This window comes from Littorina saxatilis, linkage group LG1 (genome assembly GCF_037325665.1).
Source record: "Littorina saxatilis isolate snail1 linkage group LG1, US_GU_Lsax_2.0, whole genome shotgun sequence".
NCBI classification, from domain to species: Eukaryota; Metazoa; Mollusca; class Gastropoda; order Littorinimorpha; family Littorinidae; genus Littorina; species Littorina saxatilis.
In genome coordinates this window covers 108,053,483-108,071,718 of record NC_090245.1, presented here as the reverse complement: position 1 = coordinate 108,071,718, position 18,236 = coordinate 108,053,483, and the positions used below count along the sequence as shown (strand labels likewise).

Below are 18,236 nucleotides of genomic sequence, written 5' to 3'. Positions count from 1 at the left end.
CTGTCTGTCGTGCTCTGCTTGTACCAACACACACACACACACACACACACACACACACACACACACACACACAAACACACACACACACACACACACGCACACACTTTCTTTCTTTATTTGGTGTTTTACGTCGTTTTCAACCACGAAGGTTATTTCTTGTTCACAAAAGCACTAATCAAAAATTTGCTCCAGGGGCTTGCAACGTAGTACAATATATTACCTTACTGGGAGAATGCAAGTTTCCAGTACAAAGGACTTAACATTTCTTACATACTGCTTGACTAAAATCTTTACAAAAATTGACTATAGTCTATACAAGAAACACTTAACAAGGGTAAAAGGAGAAACAGAATCCGTTAGTCGCCTCTTACGACATGCTGTGGAGCATCGGGTAAATTCTTCCCCCTAACCCGCGGGGGGTACACACACACACACACACTGGCACACACACACACACAGGCACACACTCACACACACACACACACACACACACTTACTCACAGAGCCCGGCTCACCTTCGGTGTCTTTAGAGAAATTTCAGAAGCCATTGCAAAGAAAGAACTTGTGAAAACTAAAGGAGAACTTGAGAAGGTTGAGGCAGTTACAAAATTCTAACACACAAGACGGGGCGCAGTGTCTTGGTGGTAAGACGTCGGCCTCCTAATCGGGAGGTCGTGAGTTCGAACTCCCGGTCGCTGCCGCCTGGTGGGTTCAGAGTGGAGAATTTTCCGATCTCCCAGGTCAACTTGTTTGCAGACGGACCTGCTTGTGACTTAACCCCCTTCGTGTGTACACGCAAGCACAAGACCAAGTGCGCACCGGCGGAAAAGATCCTGTAATCCATGTCGGACTGTTCGGTGGGTTATGGAAACACAAAAATACCCAGCATGCCTACTCAACGAAAGCGGAGTGAAGCTAACTATGCAAACGAGCTCACAGGCGTAACCAGAACATTCTGGAACGCTGAAGAAGAAGAAGCTACCACACTTGCTCGTGATATTGTCTCTCACGGTAGTAGCAAACATTAGATATAAGATAAAACAACATTTGAATGTTGTGTATCAACCTTTAGAACTGTCATTGGAGCCGTTTTTCAGGAAATAAACGAATAAAACGTTGCCGCTGTTTTGAACCCATTTCACCCATTCAGACTCGACGATGTCGCTGATCGGTATCATACCATGCCGCCGATTGTCATCATGCGACACACACACACACACACACCGCACACACACACACGCGCACAAACGCATACGTACACACGGTATCGTACACACAAACTCACACACAGAAAAACATCCATGTATGTATACGGTATCATGCGAGAGAGAAAGAGAGAGAGGTAGAGAGTGGGGAGGGGGAAATCCAAGATTAAGGGCTAGTACGAAGTCAACGTAGTTGGCATCGCTGATAGCCGTGCCATTGCCAGACACGAAGTGACTCGAGCAGACTTTTCAATGGCACGACAAACCCCTGTCGTCGGATTGCTTGCACCCATCGCGTCCTTCGCTGTTACGCCTTCGCACTTGCACCCATCGGAAAGCCATACAATGACAAATTCTGTCCACCGTATTTCTTTTTCTTCATTCCACTGTTGCACTTGCAGTTGCAAAAACAACAGTTTGCCTCGTCGTCTCCGCACTTGACTTTGCACCAAGCCTCGTTGTCGATTTTTCCCTTTGCCCCCTAGTTCCGGTAGATCTGACAATAAACTTCACAGCGCATGCGCCAAAATTTAAGTGAAAAAGGTCTATTTGACATGAGAGTTCCTGGGAATGATATCCCCGGACGTTTTTTTCTTTTCTTCGATAAATACTTTTGATGACGTCATATCCGGCTTTTTGTAAAAGTTGAGGCGGCACTGTCACACCCTCATTTTTCAATCAAATTGATTGAAATTCAGTTTTGTAAAGCAATCTTCGACGAAGGCCTGACTTCGGTATTGCATTTCAGCTTGGTGGCTTAAAAATTAATTAATGACTTTGGTCATTAAAAATTGTAATAATTTTTTTGTTTTATATAAAACGATCCAAATTTACGTTCCTTTTATTCTACATCATTTCCTGATTCCAAAAACATATAAATATGTTATATTTGGATTAAAAACAAGCTCTGAAAATTAAAAATATAAAAATTATGATCAAAATTAAATTTCCGAAATCGATTTAAAAACAATTTCATCTTATTCCTTGTCGGTTCCTGATTCCAAAATCATATAGATATGATATGTTTGGATTAAAAACACGCTCAGAAAGTTAAAACGAAGAGAGGTACAGAAAAGCGTGCTATGCAGCACAGCGAAACCACTACCGCGCTGAACAGGCTCGTCAGTTTCACTCCGTTATGCACAAGCGGCGGACTACGGTCATTGTGAAAAAATGCAGTGCGTTCAGTTTCATTCTGTGAGTTTCACAGCTTGACTAAATGTAGTAATTTCGCCTTACGCGACTTGTTACCAATGCATCAGTGAACACATCTCACACATGAGGTTTCCTCTACTCCGCTTGTAAGCGCGCATCATGTGTTTTACGTGGAAACAGTTTGTCCCGTGCGTTGAGACAGCAGCAATGGGAAAATATTCATACAACAGCTTTGTTACACATGACTGCATAGGGCATCAGATTCTATATCCCAAAAATTGTCACTCTCAGATTAACTGCGTTTTTTAAAATCAAAATATCGAAAAATAATTCGCGTTTCTTTTGTTGCTCGGTATACAATAAAGTATTCATCAACAAGTCTTGTAAGTGCTTTTTTGGACGGTTTTCTGAGGATACCCACGTTTTTTTGATGACGTCACAGCATAGACACAGGGCCGCTGCTCGGTTGATGTGCTTCGTTGGGTCAGTATCCGGTGTGAAGCTGAAGCCTGTGGCCTTATTCTTGCGAATATGTGCTGTGAGAGATCGTATATTTCCGCTTGCGCAATTTCCGGAAAACATCCACTTTCACTTTGAGACTGTTGTCTTGTCTTTCCGTTATTGCCCACAATCAGCAGTGACATACGTTCCACATGGAGGCTTTGGCGAGTACTATCAAGACAATATCCTGACTGCAGAGCGGACATATTGACTGCAGAGTGGACATATTGACTGCAGAGTGGACATATTGACTGCAGAGTGGACATATTGACTGCAGAGCGGACATATTGACTGCAGAGCGGACATATTGACTGCAGAGCGGACATATTGACTGCAGAGCGGACATATTGACTGCAGAGCGGACATATTGACTGCAGAGCGGACATATTGACTGCAGAGTGGACATATTGACTGCAGAGTGGACATATTGACTGCAGAGTGGACATATTGACTGCAGAGCGGACATATTGACTGCAGAGCGGACATATTGACTGCAGAGCGGACATATTGACTGCAGAGTGGACATATTGACTGCAGAGTGGACATATTGACTGCAGAGTGGACATATTGACTGCAGAGCGGACATATTGACTGCAGAGCGGACATATTGACTGCAGAGCGGACATATTGACTGCAGAGTGGACATATTGACTGCAGAGTGGACATATTGACTGCAGAGTGGACACTATTGTGCAGAATTCAGTTTGTGGACTGGCACTGACGTCAGTCGCACAATGCATTCATCCAAATAGTCTCACTCTGAACAGAAAGTAGCCAGGCATTTTGCTACATGTCCAGTCGAAGGGTGCCAGGCATTTTGCTACATGTCCAGTCGAAGGGTGCCAGGCATTTTGCTACATGTCACTGTACATGTCCAGTCTAAGGGTGCTCTCGGCTTACACTGGAAGGACTGCATGTTTTAAGATACAGGTTCCACTCCAGTCTCCTTATGTAACCTCTTTTGCAAATCTTTATCACCACATATCGACACTACTAAAACTGAAGAATAACTTTCTACCAACTGTGCTCGGTCTTCAACGGGGAGGGTGACGTCCCCTGTTCATACATTCACTCCGCAGAAAAAGCCAACAAGCGACCAATGTCTAGTCTGATGGGTGGAGTGATCTATGACTGAAGGGAGACAACTTCTGGTCATTGAAGAATCATGCCTCAATTACTAGCCTTTGGGTTATTATATGATCAATACAATTGGTACCCTATTCCAAAATATATGTGTAGTGGAAACACTCCTATTTTGGACCAAGGCATCAGCACAAGAAAGACCTTAACACGTACAGACTTCACGAATAAAACACAAAGCGGACAGCAAGACAAGACAAGCACACACTCAAAGAAGAGTTTAGACAATTACAGGCACACTCACACAACCATAGACAAGCACACACACACAAAGTCGACCAGCACACACACACAAAGGCCAGCCAGAGAGGACAGTCTTCAAGCTTTCTTTATTCACACAGATGCAGTGTTCATGGTGTTCACTGTGACTTGCGCATGGAGTCTTTGCGGGAAGAACTCCTCCTGCGCTCCAGCTTGCGCTCCTTGGCCTCCTTCAGCCGCATGGCCAGCAGCTTGGCGTACTCCGCTGCGTCGTCGCGCTTCTTGTCAGCCCGCTTCTTCTTCAGCGAACGCAGCGCTCGCTTCCTCTGCAGCACGACTGGCGTCACCAGGCGCTGGATCTTGGGCGCCTTGGATTTGGGCTTCTTGCCTGAACACACAGTACACACGTTTATTCTACCCACATAGAAATATTAACCTTTTACCAGCAAGCACCAAGCTTTTTGCCTGCCCACACACAGTACACTTGTTTATTCTCAGTACAGATCAATCACATTACTCTTTTACTTGCAAGCACCAAGCTTCTTGTCTGCAAACACGGTACCGGTACATATGTGTAAAATGATAGACAAGTCGCTGGCGGCCACCTGCTCAGCAAACAGAATAAGGTGGCGAGGGTCAATATGGTTGAAATTAACTTTTTTGCTGTTTCGGAGAGAACTATGCTTCATTTACCTAATACTACCTGCATTTAGTCAAATTCATCCTAAAAATGTGTTTAACTTGATGTGTATTGATACGTACTATCAATCCGAAGTGTGCTTTTCTTATAAACAAAGGCCACACAAAGCCACATTGTCAAACAGATTATTTGCAGAACCCCCGCTTATTATACATTGTCGAAAAGGTCATGGATTTAATTTTGATCTGCTGCCCCAAGACTTTCATAGAAACCTAATCAAAACGTTGAAATGGCCAAAAACAAAACTATTTTTGGTCTCATTTCTATGCTTTTTGTTCTATTTCTCACCATTTCTTAAAGGCTGACAGTCCTATTTAATTAGTTTAATTACTTCCAGGGCTTTTCCCATCGTCGCGGGGATGTATAAATTAAGCTTCCTGCAAAGTTTTAGGTTTGAAGTCCTTACTAATTACGAGAAATAAGTAATTCTTTATTGCATTGTTTAGCAACAGTTCTCTAGGACTTGGGCTATTTTTCGTAAACCAAAGATGGCGTTTGAGACTGTTCTGTTTACATTCGACACTATCAACACCACTTTGTAATACTGAAATCATTTTTCCTTTGTTCGAAAGCTACAGCCAATCGTTATTATATCCCCTTAGGTACAGTTTTATAACATTATTGGCACATGAAAACAATATGAATTAATTAATGAACGCTACGAGTATGGCAGCCTTTAAGCTATTGAGCGTGAATTACCTAGGTTGCTGGGGAAAAATACCTGTTTTCAGTGTGACTACTTCAACAGTCATTGTCTTAAAATGGCCGGCATGCTGGTTAGTTGCTTTAAACTAATGTAACAGTCATTTTTATAGCATTCACTAGCAACTAACCAGATGGCGCTAGTATTTTTTCAAACCAGTACGCAAACTTTTATGATGCAAACAGTCCAGAAAAAACCAGTAGGCTGGTCATTGGAACCAGTTGAGTCCAACTGAGTAGCATTGCCACATCGCCCAGCGTCAACTGAGTAGCATTGCCACATCGCCCAGCGTCAACTGGGTAGCATTGCCACATCGCGGCGTCGCCCAGCGTCAACTGAGTAGCATTGCCACATCGCCCAGCGTCAACTGAGTAGCATTGCCACATCGCCCAGCGTCAACTGAGTAGCATTGCCACATCGCCCAGCGTCAACTGAGTAGCATTGCCACATCGCCCAGCGTCAACTGAGTAGCATTGCCACATCGCCCAGCGTCAACTGAGTAGCATTGCCACATCGCCCAGCGTCAACTGAGTAGCATTGCCACATCGCCCAGCGTCAACTGAGTAGCATTGCCACATCGCCCAGCGTCAACTGAGTAGCATTGCCACATCGCCCAGCGTCAACTGAGAACTGGTTTTGTTGTTCTTCCAATGGGTAGTCCTAAGGTAGGTCATACTGGCAGCCAATTTTGTTCCGGTATTTTCTCGTTTCAACCGGTTAATTACCGGTTAACGCCAATACGGCTAACATCATCTTAAAGAGGGATTTCTATACTTTCTTAGCATATACATATCACAGGATGTTAAAAATCAACTTATCTATCATTTTGTGTGAAGGGGTCACATACCTTTACTCTCTCTACAGATCATAAACATTTCTATTTTACTAGCAAGCACCAAACTTCCTGCCTGCTCACACACTGTACACACACACTGTACACACGGTTCTCTCCCCACAGATCATAAACCTACTAGCAAACACCAAACTTCCTGCCTGTACACACGCTTCTCTCCCCACAGATCATAAACCTACTAGCAAACCCTAACATTCTCACAAACACCTGGAGACACTAAGTACACATGTTTACCCTCTCCACAGATCATTAACCTACTAGCAAACCCTAACATTCTCGCAAACACCTGGAGACACTAAGTCCACATGTTTACCCTCTCCACAGATCATTAACCTACTAGCAAACCCTAACATTCTCGCAAACACCTGGAGACACTAAGTCCACATGTTTACCCTCTCCACAGATCATTAACCTACTAGCAAACCCTAACATTCTCGCAAACACCTGGAGACACTAAGTCCACATGTTTACCCTCTCCACAGATCATAAACCTACTAGCAAACCCTAACATTCTCACAAACACCTGGAGACACTAAGTACACATGTTTACCCTCTCCACAGATCATTAACCATTACCCTTTCACTAGTAAGCACCAAACCGATGTCGACGTAGATATTTGGTGTAACTAGATTCTTGATGATTTTGTGCTCAAGTCTTCAGACTAAATAAATTCTCCATGAGAATTGTTTAGTTAAAAACGATTGACAATACATGAGTTAAGGGGAGGTTCTAGTATAAAATATCACCAAAATCGCTTCAGTTGTGATTTTGGGGTTCTTGCAATAATGGGTAGATAAAACATTGTATAGTATTGTGGTGGAAGAAATTTCACCAAATCATTAAACCGTTAAAATGACAGTTTAACCGCCAAAAAACACTCTGCTCCTTGTTTCTTAGTCCCTAATCGTCGGATTTACACCAAAATTGGACCATTGTCCCTAACTGATCTCCAATACAAACTTTTCAAGAAGAAAAAGTTAATTATTGGCAGTTAAAAACCCGTTATAAACCGTTATTTTCTAATTTTTCACCGATCTTTATGAAATGTTGTGGTTAGGTTGGTTGTCCCTAACTGAATTTCAACAAGAATAAAAAGTTGATTTTTGGCAGTTAAAAACCCGTTAAATCCCGTTTTTTCACCAATCTTTATGAAATTTTGTGAGTAGGTCCGTTGTCCATAACTGAGTTTCAATACGTACTTTTCAGAAGAAAACCAAGCTTTTGTCAGTTATAAACCGTTATTTTCTAATTTTTCACCGATCTTTATGAAATGTTGTGAATTTCAACAAGAATAAAAAGTATCTAAACTTTGAAGCCTTTTTTTCTCAGAATGATGTTTTCGGCACCTTGCTTCGCCGTTTCCTTGATAACTCAAAATGTTCTCAACCGACTGGAACAAAACGTAGCATGGCTTTTTAGTATTCATAGGACTACACTTTGTGGAAGGCGTTTGTGGGTCGGGATAAAATCAAAGAAAATATAGCTTGTCAGTTAAAACCGTTATATGTAAATATGATGAAATCAACGTTTTAATTAAAATAACGTAATTTTGATTCCACAAAATGTAGTCCAATTACATGTTATTGTATGTTTTGAATTTCTTTAAAAAATGTGCGCTCCTTGAAGAATTATCAAGGTAACGCCAACATCACTATTTTCGGTTTCTAGATAATGTATGTTTTTCCGTTGAATTGTTTCTCAACGGCAGTTGTCGTGACATATTAACTAACACAATATATGGGTCAGCAATGCATTTGACTTTATTTGAGCCGAAATCCATTAATATTTCCCATTCTAAATAGGAACACAACTGAAGCGATTTTGGTGATATTTTATACTAGAGTAGAACCTCCCCTTAACCTTTTTTCCTTTCTATCCATATCAGGAACGAATATAAACACTATTTCATAATAAAAATAATCTTTCTTTCTTTCTTTCTTTGGTGTTTAACGTCGTTTTCAACCACGAAGGTTATATCGCGACGGGGAAAGGGGGGAGATGGGATAGAGCCACTTGTCAATTGTTTCTTGTTCACAAAAGCACTAATCAAAAATTTGCTCCAGGGGCTTGCAACGTAGTACAATGTATTACCTTACTGGGAGAATGCAAGTTTCCAGTACAAAGGACTTAACATTTCTTACATACTGCTTGACTAAAATCTTTACAAAAATTGACTATATTCTATACAAGAAACACTTAACAAGGGTAAAAGGAGAAACAGAATCCGTTAGTCGCCTCTTACGACATGCTGGGGAGCATCGGGTAAAATCTTCCCCCTAACCCGCGGGGGGTATAAAAATAATCAGTTTTGTTCTTCTCCTGAAAAGCGGGTTTAAACCGCATGAAGTTTTGTTTGGCTGGCAACACTAAAGGCATGTGTAGGCATCTGTCAGATAGTTGTGAGAAGCTCATGGCTGTTTATACCGTAATCTGCGACAAAACGACAGGCTAGGCTCTCCATGCTGTGACTTAGGCACTGTATCTTTAATGACATCGAAGCAATTACAATCACATACCTGGGCTCGAGTGGTATTTTCACAGAGATTTGAAAAGCTTTCTAAAGTTCTATTCCAATTAGGCCAGTCTTTCCTATCAAAATAAGCATTCACTAGCCAATAACACATCTTGCTAAATTACAAATGAATTTCTACTTTTGGCACCTCTGTAGTGATAAACGCCCGTTTTGAAAACTGAACCCAACAAAAAAAATATATTACATAAATCAGCGCTAGTATGGCAGCCCTCTACCCCAAAATCCTTGCCGGACGACAGATCTTGATTCTAATGATACTGACCCTCCTTCTCTGGCATTGGTCTCCTGACGACGTACTGCCTGACGTCATCCTCCTTGGTGAGGTTGAAGAGGCGGCGGATCTTGGACGCTCTCTTGGGGCCCAGACGACGGGGCACTGTGGTGTCTGTCAGACCCTCGATCTCTCCCTCTCCTGCACCATACAGACACACACTGTGTGTGAAATACAGTTCCATCCTCAAATCTCTCTCCCCCACACTGACACAATACAAACACACACTCAGCTTTGAAATAGTCACATCCTCAAATCTCTGTCCCCCACACTGACACAATACAAACACACACTCAGCTTTGAAATAGTCACATCCTCAAATCTCTCTCCCCCACACTGACAATACAAACACACACTCAGCTTTGAAATAGTCACATCCTCAAATCTCTGTCCCCCACACTGACACAATACAAACACACACTCAGCTTTGAAATAGTCACATCCTCAAATCTCTTTCTCTCCCGCAGAAATTAATATGTAAAGCGCATTGAGCATATGTATATATGATTATGCGCTATATCAAATGTCCATTATTATTATTATTAATACAAACACACATGAGTGTCGCTCCAAGGCCTTGGTTTTCAGTCATTGATGCATTCTTTTATTTTTTTACGTTTAGTCGTTTTCATTTCATCGGGCACATTTGTCCTATACCTTGCCGGTTGACACTAACAGTGGTAAAGGTTGACATGAATGAGGTCTTGTGACCATGAATTTTATCCCACGCAGACAAAGCCAGGACATCTATCAATCCAGGTTCAACGGACTATTTGTTCCACGAGGCTTGGAACATAGCATACTGCATGAAATACCGTCACACCCTCAATCTTTCTCTCTCTCCTGCCCCATATACACACAAACCACAAGAAAGTCACACCCTAAACCTCTCTCCCCTCAGAGTCAACTCCTGCCCACATAGGACAACCTCTAAATCTGACACTAACCTGGGACCAAAAAAGGACAATCTTAACACCACACACTGACTCAGGACCACAAGTTTTCAAATTTCTGGTGTCAGAGAGAGTGAAGACTTGGGTTGGGGTACAGGATATCATTACAGGTGCAACTTGAGCTGGAAGCTGGTGAAAGCCACTCACCCTTCTTGACAATGACCAGGGCCAGGACCGAGAGGTTGGCATCCACAATACATCCGTGAACGCTCTTTCTGCGACGCTCGCCGGTGCGACGGGGGCGGTAGCAGCTGTGGCCTTTGCTGAGCAGCAGACGCACTCGCCCATTGGTCAGGATACCCTGCTTCATGGGGAAGCCCTGCTTGTCGTTGCCGCCGGTGATGCGGAACACGTAGCCCTGTGCAACCGAGTAGCCATTCGACACCATTCTCTTTTAACAACATTTCCTAACTAAGGTGCCATAAGAAATTTACCCATTACCCACATAATTTCATTTTCATCATTTAAGCATTGAACAAGTTTTAAAAGTTTATAAAACCATACAAATATGTTAAATTTGTACAATAACTCTGACTAACTTGATAGTGTAGTTTATAAAACTTCAACTAACTTGATAGTGTTTACACATGTGAAGATGATTATGTGCGCTCCTTTGAATGACTCAAATGCATGCGTGTCCCTCGAGTTTAAATCTACACAAACTGCATCAACAGTACACAGAATATTCGCAGCCTGTTTTGCACTAAACTGAGCCCTGTTGGAATAGGCTAGTGGTCATTTGAGAAGTGGAGAATACATTATTTAGAGAATGCAAATGCTGGAGTCACAACAGCAGCGTTGTTGGTTGGGAGATGACGCCTTTTGCATACCTTCCACTCATCACCAAGGGATTCTGCGGACACCTCTGTGGACATCCTCTTCTCGTAGAACGGACGTAGCTTCTTCTCATCGTCGATTTCGATGAGCTTCTGACAGCCAGTGGCCGGAAAGGCTATATTTAACTGCAACACAAATCATCAGTTTAGTTTTAAATCGTTAGGATCGTGGTGGAATAAGTCGCTGTCTCACTCACACACAGACACACACACTCTCATAACACCAGTCGTTTCAACACGAACTTTGTGGGACACTCAAACTCAAAGCGCTGCTCGAAATCAATCGACATAATCCCAAGAAAATGCAGGCTCCGGCACAATTTCTTAACGCCTGGAGTAAATAAACAATATCGAAGAATTGATCTTTACTAATACATATTTCAATCCTAATGGATGTCCATGGAAACTTTCAGAAATAATTCACATGCCTTCATGTTGATAAACCCAAGTGCTTCGCTTGGTGTACCGGAAAAGGAAAGACCAAAACCGGAAATGAACACAAATAATCTCTAATAACATGATTTGTTAAGGAAATTATGTCTTGTTGTTTATCTGCTCAGGGGTAACTTTTCCACGATATCGGTCATTCACTTTCAACATTATTAAAAAGTATTTTTGAGTTATTCCTATTGTATCCATTTTATAGCTTAGCCGTCCAGACAAAAACCATGTTGCAATTAATGTTAGAGAGTTTAAATGGCGGGAGTATGGATGGCTTGGGTAGGTAGACTGCGATCACTTCGATGACGGAACGTTACTGTCCTGAAGCTGCGATACTGGGTATGAAGTTTTCCCCGAAGCCACAAGACCTTGATTTAGGACAGAAAATAGTCCGCATAAGGCTTATTCGTCGTTGTAAGTTCTTTTTGCTCCTTGTCGCACACACCCCCATTGTTGCAGTTAGATTTCCTTCTGCATTGCTCTCAAAATCGTAACAGCCATGTTAAAAACTTCCCCTTACAGCGCTGAAAGATTGCTTTTTGTGTCTTACTCGGTCTCAGGTTTATGGAAAGTACGTTACACGCAAGAGAGCTAAAATGATAATTCGTGATCTTAAAAGTTAGACTTAGATTGCTGAGCTATGAGTATGATAAGTTTTCAGAATGCAGTTTTCTTACTACTGCTAATTGTACTTTTGCCACTGACCTCACTTTTGATCAAGGTATGATGGCACGGTTTACTGTTTGAGCTGCAATGCTTTGACAATGACATTCAATGATTCAGCTAGATCCCTAGTTGCAAACGGTGCCAGAATTTAATAAACAATGAATCAAATGATTTTTTTTCTTAAGAAACATTTTGCCTGCTATGGTTCGTATTGCAAATTAAAGTCCAACTTTCTCAGCAGCTCCTGAAAACAGTATTTGCATACATAAAACTGGATTTGAAACTAATGGAGAATCATTTTACAGGTAGGCTGTACCGTGTTTGATTTCATTTACCAATTTGCTAAGTTCAAAACATGCATTGTTAATTTCTTTACATTTGACTGAGCGATTAACTTTTGATCATGAGCAAACACCAGGCATGCTTCTAAGTTTATAGATTAGCTATGCAAATGGTGTAAGTACTGTTAGTGTTACATAATTAATAGCTGTTCATGAGATGAGATGCACTTTATGTTTCAGTAGGTTTAGGCAACAAAAAAAAATAGGTCTGTTTACGGTAACCCGACCGACCCTATTTTTTTCGCGCGACCCTAGACTTTTTTTGGCATTTGGGGGGGAAAAAAAAATCTTTTGGTTTTTTTGGCAAAATAACGTAAAAATATGGGTTTTTTTGGGGAAAAAAAAAATCCCGACCTACCGACCCTATTTTTTTGGCCTATGCATGGGTGGGAGTTCCTCCGTCTCAGACGGATTTCCGTCTCAGAGAAATTTTGACAATTTTTTTTTTTTTTTTTTTTTTTTTTTTTTTTTTTGCGCCCTCATTGATAGTCATCTCATACTGTGTTATGCCAAATGGACTGATAGTGCACTTTTTGTTGTTTCTAATGCTTGCCAGGTCCCTAAAATTTTTAGTTTTTGTTACTTTTTGTATCTCCAACAAGGTTTTTATTTATCAGAATTAAACTCAGGAGAGGCCAGAGAAACCCTTTTAAATTCATAAAATTCGTTTTCGGCCGGGGGCCTTCGCCCCCCTGGACCCCCCACCAGGGCGCTGCCCCTGGACCCCGCCGGGGCCTTCGCGGCCCCTGGACCCCGGCCTTAAAAAAAGTTCAGTCTTGGAACAATTTTGGGCTCCCACCCATGCCTATGTTACCGTAAACAGACCTTTTTTTTTTTTTGGCCTTAGAGATGAGATGCACTGTGTTTCAGTAGGTTGAGAGATGAGATGCATTATATGTTTCAGTAGGTTGAGAGATGAGATGCACTATGTTTCAGTAGGTTGAGAGATGAGATGCACTATGTTTCAGTAGGTTGAGAGATGAGATGCACTATGTTTCAGTAGGTTGAGAGATGAGATGCACAATGTTTCAGTAGGTTGAGAGGAGCGAGAGATGAGATGCACTATGTTTCAGTTGGTTGAGAGAGGAGCGAGAGATGAGATGCACTATGTTTCAGTAGGTTGAGAGGGGAGCGAGAGATGAGATGCACTATGTTTCAGTAGGTTGAGAGGGGAGCGAGAGATGAGATGCACTATGTTTCAGTAGGTTGAGAGAGGAGTGAGAGATGAGATGCACTATGTTTCAGTAGGTTGAGAGATGAGATGCACTATGTTTCAGTAGGTTGAGAGAGGAGTGAGAAATGAGGGCATGGATGAAGACTGGTCACAGGTGAACTCAGGTGTGTCTGACTCACAACACTTGGTGGTGCCAGCGTCTCAGCCAGACTCTCAGTCCCACCACGACCTATCAGCTCACCTGCCTGCATTGAAAGGCAAACAGGTAGCGTACCTCAATGCACAGGTAGCTTTCCTCAATGTTGAGTGTAATAATAAGGCCTAAAAAAAAAATAGGTGTGGTTACGGTAACCCGACCTACCCTATTTTTAGGGGCCGACCCTATCACTTTTTATTACATTTGTCAAAAAAAACCAACAACACACACACAAGAAAACGAGTGCAGAAAACGCAATGAAAGCGAAAGCGCCCGAGTCGCACACTTATTTCCCTGTCAAGTATGTTTAATTTAAATTGTACACATTAGAAAAAAAAGTTTAAAAAAAAGTGATTGCCTACCTTCCTACCCTGTTTTTTTTGGCTATGTTACCGTAACCACACCTATTATTTTTTTTGGCCTAATACTGGAGTTATTTGCATTTTGAAACTTTAAGTTGTACTTGTAGTGAGCTTTTTTGACCACCAACTCCAACCACTGTTCTTCATTCTGTTAAATGTGCTTCTCAGCTGTTAAATGTGCTTCTCAGCTGTTAAATGTGCTTCTCAGCTGTTAAATGTGCTTCTCAGCTGTTAAATGTGCTTCTCAGCTGTTAAATGTGCTTCTCGGCTGTTAAATGTGCTTCTCGGCTGTTAAATGTGCTTCTCGGCTGTTAAATGTGCTTCTCGGCTGTTAAATGTGCTTCTCAGCTGTTAAATGTGCTTCTCAGCTGTTAAATGTGCTTCTCAGCTGTTTTTGTCTTCTGTCTTTCGGATAAGAAACCTATTTGTCTTATTACTGAGTTGATCATTACATGTATTAATATGACACCACACTATTTACAGTGGAGGAACAGGTCAGACAGTGTTAACTTGATTGACAGGGGTCGGGGTTACTTGCACTGTTTTGTGCTTGGCGTGGTGTCTCAAACTCAAAGAGGAGTGAATGCAACTTGTGACGCTGGGGTTCATGTGCAGGAGGAGGGAGAGGGAGGAGAACAGAGCGATTCAGAGGTTGTCTACCCTGTCATGGAGACCGGTGGCGGCCAGTCAGGTATAATAATCAAGGTCACTGTTCGTCCTGGTTGCAAAGATATGCTGAGTGACAGCTAATTTGACTGCAGTGTCAAAAATATTTTTTTTCTATTTTTTTTGCTGCCCCAACACCTGTTCCTTGTCCCATCGAGCTCTCACACCGCCCCGTCCAAGCATCCACTGCTCCATCCATATCTGAATTTCGTTCCCCTGCCAGGCTTAATTATCAATTTACAGACGTTCCAGGGAGGGACGTCAGGTTGCTGGCAGTGTCAAAAATATATTCCCAGTCTAGTTTGTCTCCTTTTCACCACAAGGCTAATATCGGAGTAAAACCAGAATCTTATGACATGAGTATGACTAGCAAACTATTACTTTTATTTGTTTGCAGTCTCTGTGTCTCTTGCTTGACTTTATTACTACAGCAGACTTCCACTAATTCGCGGTCTTTGGGGTCCAAAGATTTTTGATCGCGATATATCCGATTCGCGATGCAGTTTGGGGTCCAATTAAAGGGAAGAAACCGCGTTCTCTTCTGAGTCAGAGAAAAACGCGGTTATTTCCCTTGTTGGTCACAAAAAGCCTGTGAGCGTCACGTTGGCGTGTGTGCGTTTGCCGTGTGAGTGTATGTGTGTGTGTATGTGCGTGCGTGCGTGCGTGTGTGGCATGTGATTGTGCTACAATGTTCATGTGTATGTGTTACTGCGTTTCTCGCAAGTGTGACGCTTCTGTTGGCAACTAAGTTCTCAAAAGATTAACTGCAATGACACGTTTTCTTTTATCAGCAGATAACGATTTCTTTTCTTTTTTCTCCGACTCATACGTCGTCACAAACTTACTAGTTAATCAGACACAGACAGACACAGACGTTTTGTTTTGCTTTGTGTGAGTCTGAGTTGACACGCGTTTTGTCTTTGGCAGAAAGCATGTAGATTTCTTCTTTGATTGTTTGCTTTTTCTGCCACCTGCTATAACGCAAGAAGCTGAAGCACTTCATGGCGCCTGTAGAAAATCCGGGGCGTCTAGCTGAGATCGCGATTAAGAATAAGTCTAGTTTGTCTCCTTTTCACCACAAGGCTAATATCGGAGTAAAACCAGAATCTTATGACATGAGTATGACTCCAGTGTTAAATTGCATGCCTGAGTAGATTGCAGAAGACTGAAGCGCAGTTTAAGCACTTGATTTGCGCCTGTGGCCACCCGGACCGTCTAGCAGAGATCGCAATTAGCTGGACTCGAGTGTTCAACTGACTGGCCATACTGACTGGTCAGACACTTAACCTCTATAGGCATGTGGCCAATTTGATGATACCGATCGTGGCATGAAAGTTCTTGACTGAGTAGGGCACGTGCGCGTGAAAGGTTTGTTTTTCTTTTGTTCGCAGGTCTTGATCAACCCGTAATGTACACAACCTGAAAACACACACACACGTAGAACACTATTTGGAGAGACTGAGGGAGAGAAAGAGAGAGAGACTGATAAGATGAAATGACAATTTACTGCATGATGAAAGGCCATCGGACCCAGAGAGAGATAGCGTGGTTATGATAGAACATTTTTTCATGATCTGTACTATTTTTTGGCCTTTACGTGACTAATTTAAAAAAATCAGAATGGTTTTTTCGGGGTCCAAGAGATCTCCGCGATATAGCCGAATTCGCGATTTAGTGGAAGTCTGCTGTATTTGTCTTTTTTGCTTGTTTCTGTCTGAGCAACCTTCACTGGAAAAGAAGGCACATTTTCAAACAGTATTCTCACACAGTCTGAAAAAGTAGTGTCTTAAAAAGCAGGACCCATGAAAAGAATTAAAAGACTAATGTCATGATCATAAGGAAAATGTATACTGCATAACTCGGTTTTTGAAGTTTTTCGGGAAAACAAGAAATTGAGAAGCGCTCTAAGTCGCAGCAATTACTGAGTTAGACAACTACCTTTGACAGAAGAATTATGCTGCTTTTTTCATGTGACTTCTGCTCCCCCTTTTCTCATGTTAAGGGATTGAGAAACATTGTGGCATCTTGTAAGCGAGGTTCATAGGCGATTTTGAGATAAGTTCATTAATTGTGTAAATGTAACGTTTTGTTTTGTCAATAATTAAAGTTTAAACGTTCAAATAACGTACAATTCTTGTTTTTTAATTCTGAGTGATTAAGAGCACTACAATGGACTCTGCTGCAAAACTACCTAGCTATGAGTTATGCAATTGTGTTACGTTAAGCCCATCACATGTTTTACGGAGGTTTGTGTCGTTGCAGGTTCTGTGATTCTGGTGACGGACAGTGAGATGGAGGGGGCCGAGCGGCCACTGGTGTCGGATGACGCTCACATCATCGAGGAGACTGTCAGGTATTGTATGCCCTTATTTGGCGTGGGTTGGGTTTCCGTCTGTGACCATTTTGAAGACAGCCATGGTAGTGTAAAACCATCACCAGACTTGATTTCACTGTCTGTGACCATTTTGAAGACAGCCATGGTAGTGTAAAACCATCACCAGACTTGATTTCACTGTCTGTGACCATTTTGAAGACAGCCATGGTAGTGTAAAACCATCACCAGACTTGATTTCACTGTCTGTGACCATTTTGAAGACAGCCATGGTAGTGTAAAACCATCACCAGACTTGATTTCACTGTCTGTGACCATTTTGAAGACAGCCATGGTAGTGTAAAACCATCACCAGACTTGATTTCACTGTCTGTGACCATTTTGAAGACAGCCATGGTAGTGTAAAACCATCACCAGGCTTGATTTCACTGTCTGTGACCATTTTGAAGACAGCCATGGTAGTGTAAAACCATCACCAGACTTGATTTCACTGTCTAAGACGGTTTTGAGAGAAGTTCATTATATGTACCATAAGTGTTTGGCTGGCTGGCTGGCTGGCTGGCTGGCTGGCTGGCTGGCTGGCTGGCTGGCTGGCTGGCTGGCTGTCTGGCTGTCTGTCTACTACTTCAAAGACCACCGGGTGGACTGATTGTAAACATAAGGTTTGGTTTTGTCAATAATTAAACGTTTCAATAAGCTACAATTCTTGGTTTGATTCATTCACTGTGTTAGGTTCCTTGTCTGTGAGCGTGTTGAAAAGACTATCAATGGACACATTCACCCCAAGACTGTTGTGTTCTCGGTTTGTTACTGTGTTGTGTGTTTGTGTTACAGATCACATGCAAACAAAATGTTTATGCCGGTGGCTAGTCAGGAAGGACTGGGTTCAAGTTCCATTATCAGCTTATTACTATTACTGTGAACTGACACAGGAGAAAGCGAATGTTAATCAACCACTTTGTTACTGCTGCGTGACAGTTGCAGGATTTTAGCAAATTAGAGAAGA

The 18,236-nt window shown here is 42.1% G+C and overlaps 2 protein-coding genes across 5 annotated transcripts in view; one reads left to right on the top strand and one right to left on the bottom strand.

Moving 5' to 3' along the window:
* Nucleotides 1-4,311: 4,311 nt before the first annotated feature.
* On the bottom strand, nt 4,312-11,549 carry LOC138949456 (small ribosomal subunit protein eS6-like). Its single transcript, XM_070321292.1, has 5 exons — nt 11,481-11,549; nt 11,047-11,178; nt 10,364-10,574; nt 9,255-9,404; nt 4,312-4,590 (listed from the first exon to the last, which is right to left on the bottom strand). The coding sequence occupies exons 1-5, from the start codon at nt 11,484-11,486 to the stop codon at nt 4,361-4,363; spliced, it is 729 nt and encodes a 242-aa protein (XP_070177393.1). The 5' UTR covers nt 11,487-11,549; the 3' UTR covers nt 4,312-4,360.
* Nucleotides 11,550-11,742: 193 nt separating this feature from the next.
* The window catches only part of LOC138949430 (TP53-binding protein 1-like), a 129,615-nt gene continuing 123,121 nt past the window's right edge, over nt 11,743-18,236 (top strand). For 3 of the 4 annotated variants that reach the window (XM_070321282.1, XM_070321274.1, XM_070321259.1), the window contains exons 1-4: nt 11,743-11,832; nt 13,778-13,939; nt 14,848-14,923; nt 17,161-17,251. In XM_070321282.1, coding sequence (XP_070177383.1) covers nt 13,808-13,939; nt 14,848-14,923; nt 17,161-17,251 — 299 coding nt within the window. In that variant the 5' untranslated portion in view covers nt 11,743-11,832; nt 13,778-13,807. Of the gene's footprint in view, nt 11,908-13,777; nt 13,940-14,847; nt 14,924-17,160; nt 17,252-18,236 lie in introns of all 4 variants that reach the window. The other variant, XM_070321266.1, reaches the window with a different exon arrangement.